At 38.0% G+C, this 17,631-nt stretch overlaps 1 protein-coding gene across 5 annotated transcripts in view; it reads left to right on the top strand.

The window, feature by feature from the left end:
* Nucleotides 1-3,361: 3,361 nt before the first annotated feature.
* Nucleotides 3,362-17,631, top strand: part of LOC580262 (echinoderm microtubule-associated protein-like 2) — a 29,791-nt gene continuing 15,521 nt past the window's right edge. For 2 of the 5 annotated variants that reach the window (XM_030986729.1, XM_030986727.1), the window contains exons 1-4: nucleotides 3,362-4,057; nucleotides 4,714-4,868; nucleotides 15,535-16,401; nucleotides 16,881-17,172. In XM_030986729.1, the coding sequence (XP_030842589.1) occupies nucleotides 4,033-4,057; nucleotides 4,714-4,868; nucleotides 15,535-16,401; nucleotides 16,881-17,172 (1,339 nt within the window). In that variant the 5' untranslated portion in view covers nucleotides 3,362-4,032. Of the gene's footprint in view, nucleotides 4,058-4,713; nucleotides 4,869-7,401; nucleotides 8,163-12,659; nucleotides 12,782-15,534; nucleotides 16,402-16,880; nucleotides 17,173-17,631 lie in introns of those variants that run through there. The other 3 variants (XM_030986728.1, XM_030986730.1, XM_030986731.1) reach the window with 3 other exon arrangements.

Genomic DNA, 17,631 nt, shown 5'->3' with positions numbered 1-17,631 from the left:
ATTTTAGAAAAGGGTCATTCATAATCACACCAAAAAATAAATTGCTATTCAAAAAGGCATGATAGGAAAGCTGTTTTAATAGGAGAAAAAAGGAGATAATTAAAAGTAATAATAATAAATGAAAGAAAAGGAGTTGATTATTCTATATTTCTTTGTTTCAAAGTGTCATAATCACTAAAATCATTTTTGAGAGAAATATTAACTCGGTTTCTATTCTTTGTTTACTTTTCATGTTCTAATTTGATCGTTTTATCTTGGAAATCCAGTTTATCAAAATGACTGCCTTGGAGTTTGGAGATAAACATGGTAATTGTGCCGGACCCAAACAACTTCATCCGAATGTTTGCCCCTTAATTGTCATCTGTTTGGGGTAAAGCAAACTTTGGAAGCACTACAGAAGCTTTAGAAAGGTGACCAAACATTGCTCTATCGGGGAAAACAAACAAACCGCTTAACGAACCTCTCTCATTACACGGATTCCTTATACCAGTGATAGAGGGGTGTACAAATACCCCTTCTCGTTGAGACATTCTTTTAAGATTCCTACCTGTTCCAAAGTGACTTAATGACTTCCTAAAAGCGGCTATTGATTGGAGAAAGATATATCAAGTTCTTATTATGACCTGAACTTTTGGATTTACACGACTAAGCTAGTCGTGTCATTTGAAGTGTGAAAATTTTAAAGGTAAGTTTTTCGTTACCGTATAACATTCTCTTTATTAGCGTTGAGTTGGAGACGGAAACCATAATAAATTACTTGTGACGAACAGAACTTATGCTTTTGAACTTAAGTGCACAGTGTTTGCTTGGCGCTAGTCATGCATGCGAACAAACGATAACTTAGAGAAGCTTTGTAGAAAAATGTTTCGTGTTTATTATGTAGGTTAACTCCCATGTCACTCAAAGAAACCGAATGAAGTCATTTAGGAGACATGTAAAATGTATGGGTCAAAATAGAAGTAAGGAAAAGAAGAGGAAAGACGGACGAAGAGAAGGGAGAAACTAAATGTAGAAGGCTTTAGTAAGGTAGATAGTAATACTTGAAAATCACCACTAAAAACAAGAAAATCCAGCAACATTTTCGCTCACGGCGCTCGGGTAGCAACGCCCTCTGTCTCTGACGGATAATAACATATTAGGCCTTTAATAATTTCTGAAAAACAAATTTTTGCACAAACAGACATAATTTGCATTTAGCTGTTTAGGTTATAGTTGTGAAATTCGTCCATGTAGGCCTATATTGCTTCTCCTGTGATCGGCGTACTGGATGCACTCGTTTTTCTGAAGGTTCGTAGGCTTATTCTGAAACACAAACTTGCCATACCAGGGGGTTCATAATTCTGAAAAATATAAAAACAGGGTTCCTAGTTCAAAACACTTTTGTTGCGTCATTCCGAAGGTTGATAATTTCGAAAATGAAATAGGGTTCGTTATTCCGAGAAAAAAAAAACGATAAATGATATTATGTCATCATCGAAATAATGATCGACCTTCGGAATAACAAACCCCATTTCATTTTCGGAATTATGAACCCTATATAATTTTTTAGAAATACGAACATTCGGACTAATGAACCCTTCGGAATTATGAACTTTCGGGGGAAAAACAGGGCATCGACGTACTGAGGACTGATATGAAAAGAGGCCTTAACACTCCAGGCGCGTAGCCAGGGGGGCGGTGGGGGCGGTCGCTCCCCCCCCCCCCCCCCCCCCCCAAAAAAAAAAAAAAAAAAAAAAACGCCGGCCAAACAAAAAAAGAGAGAGAAAGAGAAGAAAAAAAGTAAGAGGACGTAGGAAGAAAAAGGGAAAGGAGACGAGAACGGTACAACGAATCGTCTTCTTTCTCTAATAATTTAATGAAACGTCAAAACTTCCGCGCTTCGCGCGTGAGGGGGACTGAATTCAGACAAGGATTATGAGTCGAGAAAGGCACAACGAATCGTCTTTTTTCAAAGCTTTCCCTGCACCCACCCCCCCCCCCCCTAGGGAGCGCGCTACGCGCGCTCTTTAAGTGATTCGCACGCTTTGCGTGCTCACTACCGCCCCCCCCCCCTAAAATGAATTTCTGGCTACGCGCTTGTAACACTCCACAGATAGGAAGCATTGATTGCCGTAGTATAGACTCACCACCATGCACTCTGTTATGGCATCCATATATTAATTATATCCCAGTGTATATCATAATTAGTTGTTATGGAAACCGAAAACATCCCAATGTGAGAATGGATTGAAAGCTTTCATCAATTATTATACGAAAGGCATGAATGAGATAGCGACATGATTAACGGAGCAGGGTTAATTATTGACAGGGCGGCTCCCAAGCATACATGTAGGCCTACATGATTTGTTTAAAGGGTAAAATGTACGGTATTCGATGTCATATTAGGGCATTTCCAGGATTTTGCAAGGGGGTGGGGAAGGAGAGACAGAGACAAAGATAGAGAGAGAGAGAGAGAGAGACAGAGAGACAGACAGAGAGAGAGAGAGACAGAGAGAGAGACAGAGAGAGAGACAGAGAGAGAGAGAGAGATAGAGAGAGAGAGAGAGAGAGAGAGAGACAGTGACAGAGATAAAGACAGACAAAGAGACAGACAGACAGAGACAACGACAAAAAAGAGAGCGCTTTTCGCCATAATCCGCTATTATGTCACTTTTCACGACAAATTCAACTTCCCACCGTTTTCTTCACAGTGAAGCGGAGAAAGAAAGATCAACTGGTAGGCCTGTAGAGAAAGACAGATTGAATTTTTTTTTTCGTACCCATAATTTATGCTGAGAGAAATAACAGAATGCGTTTGACCCACCATTCACCCCCCCCCCCCCCCCCCCCCACCCCCGTTCCGGTGGATTCACACATGTTTTCATGATGAGATTCACGCATAATGATGAGCACCGCATCAACTATCAAGTGTCCAAAATCGATCCTCGAATCACTACAAATATCTGGAATTGTCGACCGTCCGAAGTCGCATCGATTTTCTTTGGTCAATATTCAATAAACGCATATTCGAACGTTTCCTTAAACATGCAATCAATGGTGTATAGTATTTGCTTACAGGCATTACATGTTGTCTGGGATTTCTCTCTTTTACATGGGGAGCATATACAAGGGAATCATCCACAAACATTGTCTGCATGGTTTTTGATTTTGAATGAATTTGATGGAACCAAACAAGAATCCTTGAAAACATGACGAAGGCTTTGACAAGTTGTCAGATGGAAATAATGAACATCGTGATTTTGCTCTGGTACTCATTCACAAACCGAGGGATATCACCGAATGCAAATACGTTTTGTTTGGAGTCAATGAAATCGATGAAATTGGACGAGTATTAATATCATTGTGGGCTTGATTTTTTCTGATGAAAATGAATAGACTTTGTGATCTTCTCTGTTGATACTCATATTCAAAGTGATAGATGATCGCATAATGAAATGCAGATCATCTGGAATTAAAGTGATTAAATTGAACGAGCGTTAGAGTCCGTTATGGACGTGACTTTTTTCAGATGGAAGAACGGATATCATGACTGAGGTTTTCTCTGATTCTCATTTTCAAACAGATGGATGATGCCAAAGTAAAACGTATTACCTGGAATTGAATTGATAACAACAGACGTTCATTAGTGTTATTGTTGACTTGACGTTTTTTCAGATGAAAAGGAATAAAACAAAGTGATTTTCTCTGCTAAATAATTATGTTCAAATACATAGACATCATCTAACGCACAATACTTATCGCCGGGAATTAAATTCATGAAAACGGACGAGCATTAGTGTCATTGTTGACTTGACATTTCTTCAGATGAAACGGATCAAACTTGGTGATTTTTCTCGGCTTCGTTCCTTTTCAAACAGACTCTTACCACTGAATGAGAGAAGCGGAATTAGGGAACCGATTTCTGGATTCTGCAGCCATATCGGCGTAGAAGGTATATGGTCATCATGGTCACTATTAGAAGCAGGCGTTTTGATGGAGGAAGCAAAGTTAGTCATTGGTCGCTATAAAAAGGTTTAAAGGTGGAAGCCATAAATGAGGATTGCGATATTTTTTAGAGGTAAGAGCACAGTGGTCAGAATTCATTCTTGAATTGTTGATTTGTTTGCCAAATGTTGCATAAGGCTACAATGAGGATCATTATCATCATCATCTTCGTCATCATCATCATCATTTAGTCACGTGTTCCTCACTACACAATATATATTTAATATTATAACTATCATCTTGGTCTTCTTCTTTTATTTTTTACATTATATATTTTGTTTGTTTTAAATGTCTATTTATATCATGTTGCGTATCATGTTTTTATTGTGAATTTGTAGAATAAATGAATCAAATAAAAAATCATCATCATCATCACCATCATTATCATCGACATCACCATCACAATTATCACCACCATCACCATCATCAACACGAACATCATTATCATCATCATCACCATCATCATCACAAACAAAATCTTTGTCATCTTTATTATGATTATTAGTAGTAGCTAGTAGTACTTGTAGTTATCATTGTTATCTTTAGTAGAAGTACTAGTGATAGTAGTATTATATTAGTGGTAGAAGTAGTAGTAGTAGTACACAAAAGTAGTAGTAGTATAGTAGTATCAGTAGTAGTATTATTAGAAGTAGTATAGTAGTAGTAGTAGAAGTTATAGTAGTATTGACATTATTAACATTATCATTAATATTATCATTAAATTATCAGCAGCTCATTCCCAAAGAAAATCAGAAGCAATGAACATCGGGAAAGCAAGAAAACAATGGCGTCGTCAGAAAGCCCTGTTAGAAGCTAACTCTCATTTTAAACAGCTTCATCAGAAGAGAAAGGCCGCTATACTCAGGTTATCGAACCATCGAATGGTGAGTTCAATCATTACTTTTATTCATTTTGTTTTCTCCCTCTCACGGGATGGATCACCCTAACAGCAAAATGTTATTTCCATAGGGGTCTACCATTATTAACTCATATCACAGATACAAAATATTGATCAGATACAATACGTGAAATTCAATATAAAGAAGTGTTTTAGTCGATTGGTTTAAAAGCTATCTATCTATCCATCTAAGTATCTTCTCCCGGTTCGGAGGTTGATTGCAACATCTCTCCATTTCACTCTATCTTCTGCCATTCTGGTGCACTTTTGCAGTTTTAGTCCTCTCCAGTTCTTGACATTCTCTTCCCAGTTGATTCTAGGTCTACCTCTCGGTCTACTTACTTCCACTCTTTCTTCCAATACATCCTTTAAGAGGCTTTGGTGCCTTTTATTTGAATTTTGTGTTATCATTGACTTTTAGAAGAAAAGAGAATAATCCTAGAATATGTTTGAAGCTCAATGCACATCACAGGTCGTGGTTCGATCCCCGACATGGCACTAATGTCATTTGGCAATCTTCATTTGCCACACTCGACCCAGGTGAGGTGAACTGGTAAATTAATTCCTTGAAATGCTGGAGCGCTGTAATGGCAGCTAGGCTAAAGCCAGCGTAATAATTAGTGCGCCTCGGAATAGAATTTCTAGATAGACGGCGCTATAAAAATGCCTATTATTATTATTCAATCAAAATAATAATACAAAATACTTTAAACATTGGTTTTTATTACAAAATGAAATATCTGAAAATTATAGTTAGATTATAAACATTTTTCACTAGGGATATAACGAAAGACATCAAAAGAATATTCACAATAAAATCATCTAAAAGACATAAACACACTTGTCTACAAGAACGGATGGCAAGGTGCGTTATAACCCCAACTCTCTTTGAAAAAAACCTTTATGTGCTTTTCATGTTCTCTTTCCCAATTCCTTGTTTGTCTTTCTCCGTCTGTATCTGTCTTCCTGTCTTCATTTCTTTTTTTCACTCTCTCATTTTTGTTTTTGGCCATTTTATTTGGGGCACGTCTCCCTTCGTCTCTACATCTTTTTTCCTTTCTTTCAACCTTTCTCTGTTTCTCTGTCTCTTCTTTCTCGCTCTCTCTCTCTCTCTGTCTCTCTCTCTGTCTCTCTCTCTCTCTCCCCTCTCTCTCTCTCTCTCTCTCTCTCTCTCTCTCTCTCGTGCTCTCTCTCTTTCCCTTTTATTTCTCCCTGTCTCTTTCATTTATACAATCCTCTCCTCTCTCCTTTTCTCTCTCCTTGTCTTTTTTTTTTCTCTCTCTCTCTCTCTCTCTCTCTCTCTCTCGTGCTCTCTCTCTTTCCCTTTTATTTCTCCCTGTCTCTTTCATTTATACAATCCTCCCCTCTCTCCTTTTCTCTCTCCCTGTCTTTTTTTTTCTCTCTCTCTCTCTCTTTAGTTTCTCTCTCTCTCTCTATTTTCTCTTTCTCTGCATTTCTTTCTTTCACCCTATCATCACCCACTTTAATTTCTCCTTCACTCTCTCATCTCCCTCCCCCTTTCTCTCACTCTTTCTCTCTCTAACCTCTCTCACATTTCCCCCTCTCACTTCTATTTCTCCTCTTCACCTTCTTTTACTCTGTACTCCCCCCTTCTCTCTTTCACTCTGCATTTCCCGATTAATCCATCTATCTTTTCGGTACAGAGTAGAGCATTGTATTAATGTTATCAAACGCAATGCACAAATATTTGTTGTTTTGTTGCTTGTTGCTAGGTAGGACAAACAGTATAGCTTGTCCAACCTAACAACACGTAATCTATGCGCAGTCTGCCTATTGCAATGGAATTATTCGTAATATAACAGGTGAGTGAACAAATTTGTAACGAGGCACTTAACGAAGATTTGTGCATCATTTTGATTACATGACGAAAATGGCCTAAAGCAAACAGCTTTTCATTCTACAAATAGGCGCATTTCCTTTGCCTTCATCGCCATGCATTCCATTCCTGTACATTTCCGAGACAGGTGTTTTCCCATTCACTCCTCTTCAACCCAGACTACTGGCGTATTTAAAAGATGGGCAGGGGGGGGGGGGATTTGCCCCTCTTAACAGATTTAAGACCAAGAAGGGAAAAATGCAGCCATAGTCTTATGTTTTGGATAAGGGATTCATTTTGAAGCTACTCTACGTTTCCTCTTTAAAATGTGCACGAAATAAGAAGAGATACATGCCTAAAAAATATCTTTAACAAAAACAAATCAGCAAATATTTGGTCACTCGCATAGAATAGAAATGTGCACTGTGGTATGCTTTAAGCTTTCAATCTTTCAGTCCATCAATTCAGGTTTAAATACCCTTATCTTTCCCAACTAAATATACAAATATATATTTTGGAGATACCAACACCGTAAAGCAAATCATGTGCCGCATAAGCGGTGTCTTTCCTATCATAGTACCCCCTCCCTTGAACCAAAGCGCGGATACGCCACGGTTCTCGTCTTGTGCTTTACTTGGCCCAACAATACCCCAATGGCGATATATTGATTTTTACAAAAAGCCCTTTTCTTGACATATCTGCCACCCCTACACTAGCACACATACAACGGACTTGGTTATTGTAGATATAGTTCAACGTGACGTGCCTGATTTATGATCTCATTAAATATTAGCACCGTTTTAGGATTATCTAAAATTGAAATTGTGTTTTAGGCACGTTGTTATCGATGGATCATCAAACGTGAAATGCACCTAAACAAATAGCAACTGAGCGGTAACTACAAACAATATTTTTTCTTCCATTCGCTCTTTACTTCGACTGGAAACTCGTGTGTCACAAGCGAACAGAGTATTTTCAAGTGCACGACACCTGTTTGTACGACTGGAAACGGCCGTTTCGTGTTTTACGAGCTTTTAACTCTCAATGTCTACAATGCACCGAAAGGAGAGACTAATAAACCGATGATGAATGTAGGCCAATTATGGAAATGATAAGACGCCCGTGCTACAGATCATATTTTATTCATAGAAATTTCTTATTGTACGGAAATATATCGTGTTCGACATTTATTAACTGTACACAAAGCAGCTGTGTACGCCGTAACAACGTCAAGCGAGTGAAGGCATTGAAATACATACTTTTCATGTGAGGATTTCAAGTTGATATCCAAGAAAGGAGAACGATAACTAATTCAAGAAAGATTGGACTATGTCTCAATTTCTGCAAGTCCCGGAGTCGAGGCGGACAAACAGCACCGTTTCCCCGAGCAAACGTCGGTATAAGCTCTCCCCGGTGGCTCCCGGCTACGAGGAGCAGGGATGGGTATGTTCTTGAAGATAATATGTAATCATATAGACCAACACTTTTTTTGTTCTATGATATATTAGGCCAATTCCAAGCGGTATGGATTGCCATTTTCAAATAACTTAAAAGAATATTAAAGAAACTGTGATAAAAGTCGACAGATTAATGATATGATATATACATTATACAGTAATGTGATGTACTTTCACAACAGCTCAGTTTCCTAATAACCATTCATCAAATTTATAAACTATTGTATTTCAAATAGCTTTGTGATATGGCATAACCAAATATTGATCTTCTTTGTCATTCGTAGCAAAGTATCTTAGATTCAAAATATTTGTTTGCAAGTAATGACCTGCTACAACATGAAGCGTGTTTCTCTGAAAGGCGTTTATAACTTATGCCCATCATTATATTACACTCGTCGTCAAAGAACTTGAGCGTTTTCATATCTCACAAATTTCTTGCATAATTCATGAACTATTTCGCGAAACCGTTGCCTTCAATGAATATCCTATATTTCGTGCATTCGTTTGTTTCTCTGTTCTACAAATTGTCAACAAAGCTTAGCCCTGGATTATTTAGTACACGGGTAATATAAGATCTAGGGAGAAAAATAATCAATTGAGAACCTGTCCCCCACAAAAGACTTTCGACGGAAGAATAAAAGAAGGACTGAGCTAATTTATTGATTTCAATTGTAAAGGTTTTATGCATCAATACTGGCTTGCGATCTTTATACGCGGTTACCACCTCAAATAGGAAAACAAGAGAGAGTTTAGGTCTACAGTTCTGTATCTCCGATCGCGTTGAAATTGATAGTAGTTTACCATATATTTGAAAGCGGTGTTTTTATGTTTTTGTTTTGTCATTCTAGCTTTTCCAGTTTGAGAGGATATAATTTTAGATAATCGACTGTTTTGTTCTGTTTTGTTTTTGTTTTTGTTTCAAGGGTAATAAATGTTCAGGCAGTAATGATATAAAAGTGCGCCCTCTTTTGACAAAGCAGCAGCTCAGACCGGAGATGCAATGAATGAACAAAAAAACATAAAATAAAATAAAATAAAATAAAATAAAGTCTTGAAATATAATAAAGAAATAAACATATGAAATAAATAGTGAAAATTCTGTTTATTCTGTCTAATAACTATTTGTGAATATATCAAATTGCAATTAGCTTTTATGAATCGTTTGATACGTTGTATGAATGACAACGGATGACCACAATGCGATTGTTACATCTATGATTACCTGATCGCATGTAAAAACAGCGGATGTACATGTTTCTACATGGTTAACATTATAATTTCAATTGTGCTGACAAATAAATCTAAATAAAGGATGAGCCACGCTCGTATGAAGCACACAATAACGACATAATATCAAAACGTTTGTATTTCGTCTCTTGCTCGCATTTATAACGGATAACTTGATTGCAACGGTGTGCCTATTGTCCATGTTGAACGATCTCACTGAAATAAACGATATTATAAAATCGTGTTTTTTGTTTACCATAGTAACGACTTTTTGCACTGTAATCGTTGAACTAGTAGGTCTATCTCACTCGCCTATACTATTCCAGAAAATAATGTTTTATATGCTGCCATCTCAATTTGAATACCGAATTGTAGATATACGGGGAGGGCATGGGGGCAGGGATCCCCATCAATAGTTTTTTTTTTTCATAAATATAAGAGAGAGAGAGAAAGAGAGAGAGAGAGAGAGAGAGAGAGGGGAGGGAGAGAGAAAGAGAGAGGGGGAAGAGGTGGAAACCAACGCCCCATCATCAACTTAATTGATTGCTTTATTAATTTGCTTTTCATCCACTGAGTATGACCGATGCCACGAAAATTAATCTTATTACATTTTTTTTTAATATATGCGCAGCACAAAAAGTACGACCATTCTGTACAAGGGTCTGAAAATTAGACTATTACTTAAATGATAGCAATCACAAGTAGATTCGACAATTAATGCTCGTTATTTACCCTCTAAAAGACATTTCAAGCCCTTTCGTTTTGAGGGAAGTTCTAAATTAGTATTATCTTTCAAATGCCGGTTTAGAATTTAACCTTTTCAATTGTTGGCCTGCAAATGGGACATAGTACTCTTAACTGAACATGATGAAATAGCATGGAAAGATCACTCTGTCTTGTGTCAACTCGTAACCTAGCAACGTCATACACCTTGCTCAAAAGAGATACACGAACAGACAAATTGAAATTAGACATACATACATTTAAATGTGAATGATTGTCAACGTACCGTCGTGTCTGTGGAGGTGATCGAGAACTTTTTTTTAGATTAGCATTTTTTTTTAATCACGAGATGATGTGCGTTTCTAATAAATCAATAATGACAAAATGATTTTCATGTACGTATTGCAGATGCAATCAATTAAAGTGGATATTTTATCTCTTGTACCATCAACAATGGTGTTAAAGTGTTTGGTTGGTATGGTAACAGCAAGCCCGATCATCTGGATTGCAAATAACCATATTATGGCTATATTGCTCGTTTACATGCAAGTTCAAAATCTATGCCCCATTTCCACTGGTTACTTGTAGAGATAATCCCGATGGCAGCTATCATAAAGCTAAACTGGGATGTCCGTTGCACAACCAAGAAGTTACTAACCAGCTAGTAACTTCTTGGTACTGGTAACTGTTTAGATACTAGAGCAATCTATATATAAATTTAGTCTACATGACAATTCCAATCCATTAACAATCTATTTGCGCCCATCGTCGGCCTTCAGCTAGATATTCTAAATGTATTTATCAGTAGTGTGTAAGCCATGAAAGGGTGTGAAAGTCCATGTTAGCTTGCTTATTCAACGGGTTGGTTTAACATTAGTGTCTAGACAAAATATACAGAAAGTGAAGATCAGCGGTGTAGTATATAGGAGGTAGGGAGGCATGTGCCCCCAATCACATGACAAAAATAAAGGAGATAGGGAGAGAGAGAGAGAGAGAGGTAGAGAGAAAGGGGGTGGCAAGGGATTGTGTTAAGTGATATGATGCATTATGTTATCATGAGGTTTGGAACCTAAATATAACCTTCTATTCATTACAATTAATTTCGACGTCTTTTCAAAGAATTAATTATATAATGTGACACTTTTAGTATATATTTCATATTATGTTCTAATGTTGTCAATTATGTAAATTCTTTTTTTTTGGTGAAATGTGAAACAAATAAACTTGAAACTTGAACTTGAAACTTGGAACCTAAATATTTGCTTTTCCCCCAAGATCCACTTGAAAGTGATACATTAATAGTACAGTGTCGGTTATTATCACATCCATGACTTGGTACTTGAACCATAAAGCATGATTTAAACATCATCTGAAATCAGGCAAAAGGGGAGCAATAATTGATTTCTTCATCACATCAATCTAAGGTATAATAACCTTGGAGCATCAATGCATGTTGGATGGCCCATGAAAATCCTTGAATACAGTTGGAACACAGAGTACAAACGAATGGAGCAAGAACGCAAGAGTGAGTCTATTATTTATATATATCATCATGGAATTTTGAAGGACGTGTTAGAGTATGGGCTGCTAGGCAACACCACGCCCGGTACTTGGTTACTAATGAACAGACTTAAGAAAAAGCTCGGCATTGTGTTCGGGAAATATAAATAATTGAACTGATTTAGTTGGGGAGAAAAGAGAGGGAGAAACCAATGTAGAAAAATGGTAGATAAACAAGAGAGAGAGATACAGACACCCAGACAGACGGATAGACAGACAGAGAGAGAGAGAGAGAGAGAGAGAGAGATTCGAGGATGGGAGAAAAGATGTAGTCAATAGTGAAAAAAGGAGTGCTCGAGAGACAGGGAGAGACGGCGATACTGAGAGAAAATAATATACAAGACCGTGAGGGAAGAGGAGGAAAGAGAGTGGCCGGAAAGGGGATTGGGGTCGAGTAAAAACTGAGGAGAGACAACCTGAAGAAAAGAAAAAAAGGTATAGAAGTGGGGAGAGAGAGGGAAGGCAGAAATTGATGAAGATGTTCGGGAAGGAGAAAGGGATGGAGTAAGGGAGGGAGGGACGCGTATGATCTAAGACTGTTTTCTGCTTACTTTCAAACCAAATTAAAGATACCTCTTACAATACAAGTATTAGTCATAAGTCGCGGTACCTGAAATCCGTTTCCTACTGTTTGCTCTCTTAAGTCCTGTGACGCAAAGCATCAAAACAACGCATGTTTTTCGCTGAACGAACAATACAATTCCCGAGCAGACGACTTCAAGATACTGGCGATTCGATCATGAGAAAAGATGATCAATATCGAGACAAAATCTGATCGATAGATGTCGCCCTTAATCCTTTGTGAGGCTTTACACATTTCATTACGAGCCTGAAGACTCTGGTCGATATGAAAACGCTTTAAAGCTCGGGGTCGTTCGAGATTACAGATATCGTTATCTTTCGATTTCTGACTAACGAGCGGATTTTTTAGTTGATACCTATAGTCCGACTTCACTATTTGTGTGTGTTCGCTTTGTGGAATTAGACATTATATTTGGGATACTGATTAGATAAAACATCGCAGTAAATGCATTTGGCGAAGGCTCTTTGGCTAATATGTTTGGAATATGCTTGCGCAGTGGAGTAACATAACAGGTACATATACATTTACTCTTACTCTGTGTGTTTTATTCCGTCAATATGGTAAGTGAACTCTGTTGTTCTCTAGAAATATTTCTCTGATCGTAAGCTCTTATTATTTGAAACTAAGAAGTTTAAATTTTATCTATTTTGTACAAAATATGTGTGATACAATTTATCTCAAATACGACAATATTTGTAGATACATGAACCAAGGAATGTGTTTGACTAGCTTTTGTAGATGTGTTTACTATTCGAATGAGCATTACTTGGTGCATGACTTCTTTTTCGTAACACGCCCATCTGTGTTAATATAATCTAGTTTGATGTATATTTTGAATAATAATCCGTAATGTTCAGTTACGTTCTTTGATGAATTCAACTCATTTACCTTTCAGTCTTGATACACACTTTATATACTATTATGATTAAAATAAACTAAACTATATAGGTAATGATTAAGAATGTTGCATTTGAACGTTCATGCAAGAAGATGGAATATTCTACACACACACAAACAAAACAAATCATGGTAAATGTATATAAAAATGGATGGAACCACGTTTTGAACAATTTACTGATTAACATCCCCAGCTAGCTATAATACTAACACTTGTTTATGGAGCATTTATAATGTTAAACCTTGGTTAAACGCTATATTTGTGTTTAAGATAACGTTTAGAGATGTCCATGCAAATTAAGCTATTATAAAAGACTATAAGTTGGACTTAAATATGACAGGTCATTCATGCCATAATTTGCTCTCACCATTTACTGGCAATGGTCTGTCAAGGGACGTACACATCGTAGTCACAAGTCTACAGAATTTACTTTTTTGATAGTTCATTATTGAAGGAAAAAGTATTATCTAAAGATCATAGTTAAGAGACCAATGGTGAGAGCAACCAGTGGCAAGAATGGCCTACCATATTTCAGTCCAACTTAAAGTCGATCTTAGTCTTTGTGAAACACTCCCCTGGTATATAATCTGGGTTCGTTATCACCAAAAGAAGGAGAAATGCCCATAGCAATGGGACTTCAGAGACATGTGACATGAGGGCTTCGTCCACACTTTGAAACTGCTTCTCGATATATTTCAAATATAAGTGTATACGAAAAGCAATCATTGATTGATTGATTGATTTTATTTATTCATTTCATATAACAATTGTTTGCACAATAAAGAATATAGTTGACAAAGAAAGATCAAAATTATGAAATGATAATCAGGGAACATTTCTGTTATAATATTCTTCCAAACTGAAATTAAAAAGGACGAGAAAGCTAATAGATTATTTCCATCTGTACCTTGATGGCAAAAAAAAGTTGTGTCTCTGATTTCCTTTACACCTTCCTATCTAATATCTGATAAAGTTTGATCTTCAAAAAGTTTATCATACTGAAAGGTTCCTACATCGGGAAGAACCTGAGGACTGGATTTAGGTTATCTATACAGCTTTAGAAATGTGCGATGTTTTGAATTTACACCATGTCTTTATTATAATAAGTAATAAATTATAATATTCAGCTTTTATATAGCGCTTAATACATCTCGGACGTCTCTAAGCGCTTTACAGATATACCAGTATCCCGGTCATTGGATACAGTGCTTGCCCGTACATAATGTTTGTACAATCTCCACTCCCTGGGGAGCATTCCAGCCAGGCGTTCCTATAATGGATAACATGAATTTGTAAATGACAACATCGATAGCTGATTTCCTTTTCCCTCGAACCGCCCCCGCCCCCTCCCCTACCGCCCGACCACACTGATTTTACCAAATCTATTCTTTTGGTTGGAGAGTATACACACACACACACAAAAAAAAAACATTGAACCTTACTAAACATACGGAAAAACATGTAATTTACAAAGAAGTCCAGACTTTGAACGTCGGGATTAAGTTGGATCATATTATGCATATATTCTTTGGACATGATGTACCTCGATCAGCTTAACATCTAGGCAACGACGTATACTCCCCAGACAAAACAATTGATTTTCTCTTTACGGATTGGGACGGCTGATTGCCTTTCTGCTTTTCCTCAAGGACACTGAAATCAATTGTTCATGGTTTTGTCCATTGTATGTTTAAAACGGCATCGACTATATGTGCACTTTTTGTATTTTCATGATTTTATTATTCATTTTCGGGGGAGGGGGTGAGTAGCAAGTGAGCATAAGTTGATCCACTGATTGATAGCCCACTTAGTTTTTCTCTTCTTTATTTCAAATCTATTTTTTACAAACGCTACATGAACAAACAGATATTATATCATCCTGTAATAAATTAACGACTTTTAAACTGATAAATTGATGTACGTTATTTAGGCCTATAGCTATGTCATTACAGAATGAAGGTATTTTGGGAAGAATGCGGAGGTTATTGACGCTCCATAACATAGACGACTATTATAAACTAGGTTTAATACAGTCCACATTAATGAGTTATGATTAGGTTCAATCAACCCACGCTTTCACCACCAGTTTACATACCATTCTTTATGAGGGCTCCGCAGTTGTTATTATCCCACCATTGCCAGGTACCTGCATAATCCATCTGGTTCTAGAGGGACAAGCTTGATAAAACAGCTTGTCTAGGGATGTAAACAACGAGCAAGGATCGAACCCGGGACCAAAATATTGTATGAGAGTCAAGAGCCTTCCCAAGATACTTCAGTGCTCCCATTTTCTATTTTGTGTCATATTAATCATATTTCTTTCAGAAGCATTAATTTATTAAGGGTCGTGTTGTTCTCTTGTTTTAGGCCACTCCAGAAAGCGACGATCTCGGTTACCAGGACGACTGGGAGGACGAGGAAGAAACAGACGTCGCCCACCAGCAACCTCCCGCCATTCGTCGACCTCCAAGAGAGGAGGTCGAGGACGACTACGAGCCACGAGGTGACGCCATGTTCGATCTAACCCCACCTCAGGTGCGTCGTAATCTGCCTCCAGCTCCAAAGCAACAGCATCCCAGGCAAGGGAAGTTCACCACAAAGGTCGTGACCTTCTACCGCAATGGCGACAAACATTTCAAGGGCATCACCCTTCCGGTCAGCATCCGGAACTACTCCACCATGGATGTCCTCAAGCACTTCCTTACGGGGAAAGTGGCCCTGTCGTACGGCGTCCGCAAGATCTACTCGCTCAGTGGCCTCGAGGTACAGGCCATTGAAGACTTTGTCGACGGACGCGCGTATGTCTGTTCCAGCGGAAAGTTCAGCGATCGGACACCTTATGGCCGGGCCGATCACACCAACAGCTATTGGTCGACGGAAAAACCGATGAAAGGTGTCCGGGGTTCAGACAGGAACCTGATAATCAATGAGTCGGACCCGACCAATAATGTGTTGATAGAGGAATTCCCTACCAGCCGTTTCGGGAAGTTCGCCCGGCGGCTCTCGGTAAACGCAGTGACACAGAACCCTTCTATAGAACCACAGGTAGCACAGTGGGCCAAACCGAGGGTGATACAGATCGTTAGCAATACACACCGGGCCAGCAGAGCCAAGATCCTGATCAATCCAAAGACATCTCAAACCTTCGATGACGTTCTCAAGGACATGAGCCAAGCAATTATGATGCATAACCCGCCTGTCAGGAAACTCTTTACTTGGAGGACAGAAGACGAGGTAAGATGGTCTTTCTTGTATATCTGTCTTTCCAAGACATGCACAAGTTATGCAATTTGATTTGTTTTGTTGTTCCCCAGTATAAATTCATTTTCAATTGACTAGTAGTTTATATTATTTGTTAATATATGTTTCTTGTCTTAGTGATGTGGATACTAGAACATTGACGATAATGTTAAAGGCAATTATACGCGTTAACTACGATTTTAATCATCATATGAAACACATCATAAGTATTGCTCTATACGCTTTTGTCCTAGACCTCTATTCAAAGTAGGATCTTAATCTCTCTCAATTCTTCCCAAAATTACAAACTATCGGTGTAATCAAGTTGATTTCTATGCTGTATTTACCTCCATTTCCCCCTGATATTGGCCCTAAAATTATAACAAACTTATTTTCCACTTTGCATTTTTCTTGTGGTGAGGATCATGCAAGTTGTATTAATTGACGCCCATATCGACATCGTTCTCCTCCAGGTTCTTAGCTTTACCCAACTCTTTCGCGACTTCAAGGACCAAAGTATGTTCATTGCTTGCGGATATGAACCCTTGAAACGGACATCGAACCTCGGCAGACAGCGGGACGAGGCCGACGATCTCAACGCTTCTGCAGATAGAATAGTTATGGACGACATCATTGATGACTACCCTAAGCCTTCACAGCGAGGTCCATCGATGGCGAAGGTCGGAAGGTACGCGATGATGTACCAGGATTGGAAGCGGTTTAAGGATAAAAGATGGAAGAAAGAGGAAGAAACTGTTCAACCTGGTAAGCATAAGAAGGGTCTTAGTCTATGTTTCTTTATTTCCATTGTTACACATTCGTCAGTTTCATTATCTTACTGCGATCAAAATGATGAAAATGCTTGTCACAAATGTCATGAAAGCGTATTCATTGGCAAGTGTTTTGGAAATCGAAGAGGGGCAACAACAGATGCTGCAACGAATCGTGTTTCCCCCTTCTGGTCAATTTATTCTTAAGTATTGCCTTAACACCTGGATATAATTGATGGATCTGTTGTATCTTTTTTTTAAAGATGTGTTTAATTGTACCTCCGAATCATAGGGCAAGAAGATAAACGACAACGGCATCGCCAGCAGCTTCCTGTATGAAGTTTCTCATCTATATCTGCAACCATATTTGGCAAGAATCCTCCTTTAAAGAGTTGATAGTGTTGATTACAAGTGATATGTGTTACCTACTTGCAGCATGTAAACAGAGTCATAC

Source organism: Strongylocentrotus purpuratus, unplaced genomic scaffold, assembly GCF_000002235.5.
Source record: "Strongylocentrotus purpuratus isolate Spur 01 unplaced genomic scaffold, Spur_5.0 spur5_scaffold_16, whole genome shotgun sequence".
Taxonomy (NCBI): domain Eukaryota; kingdom Metazoa; phylum Echinodermata; class Echinoidea; order Camarodonta; family Strongylocentrotidae; genus Strongylocentrotus; species Strongylocentrotus purpuratus.
This window is presented reverse-complemented; position numbering and strand designations above follow the sequence as displayed.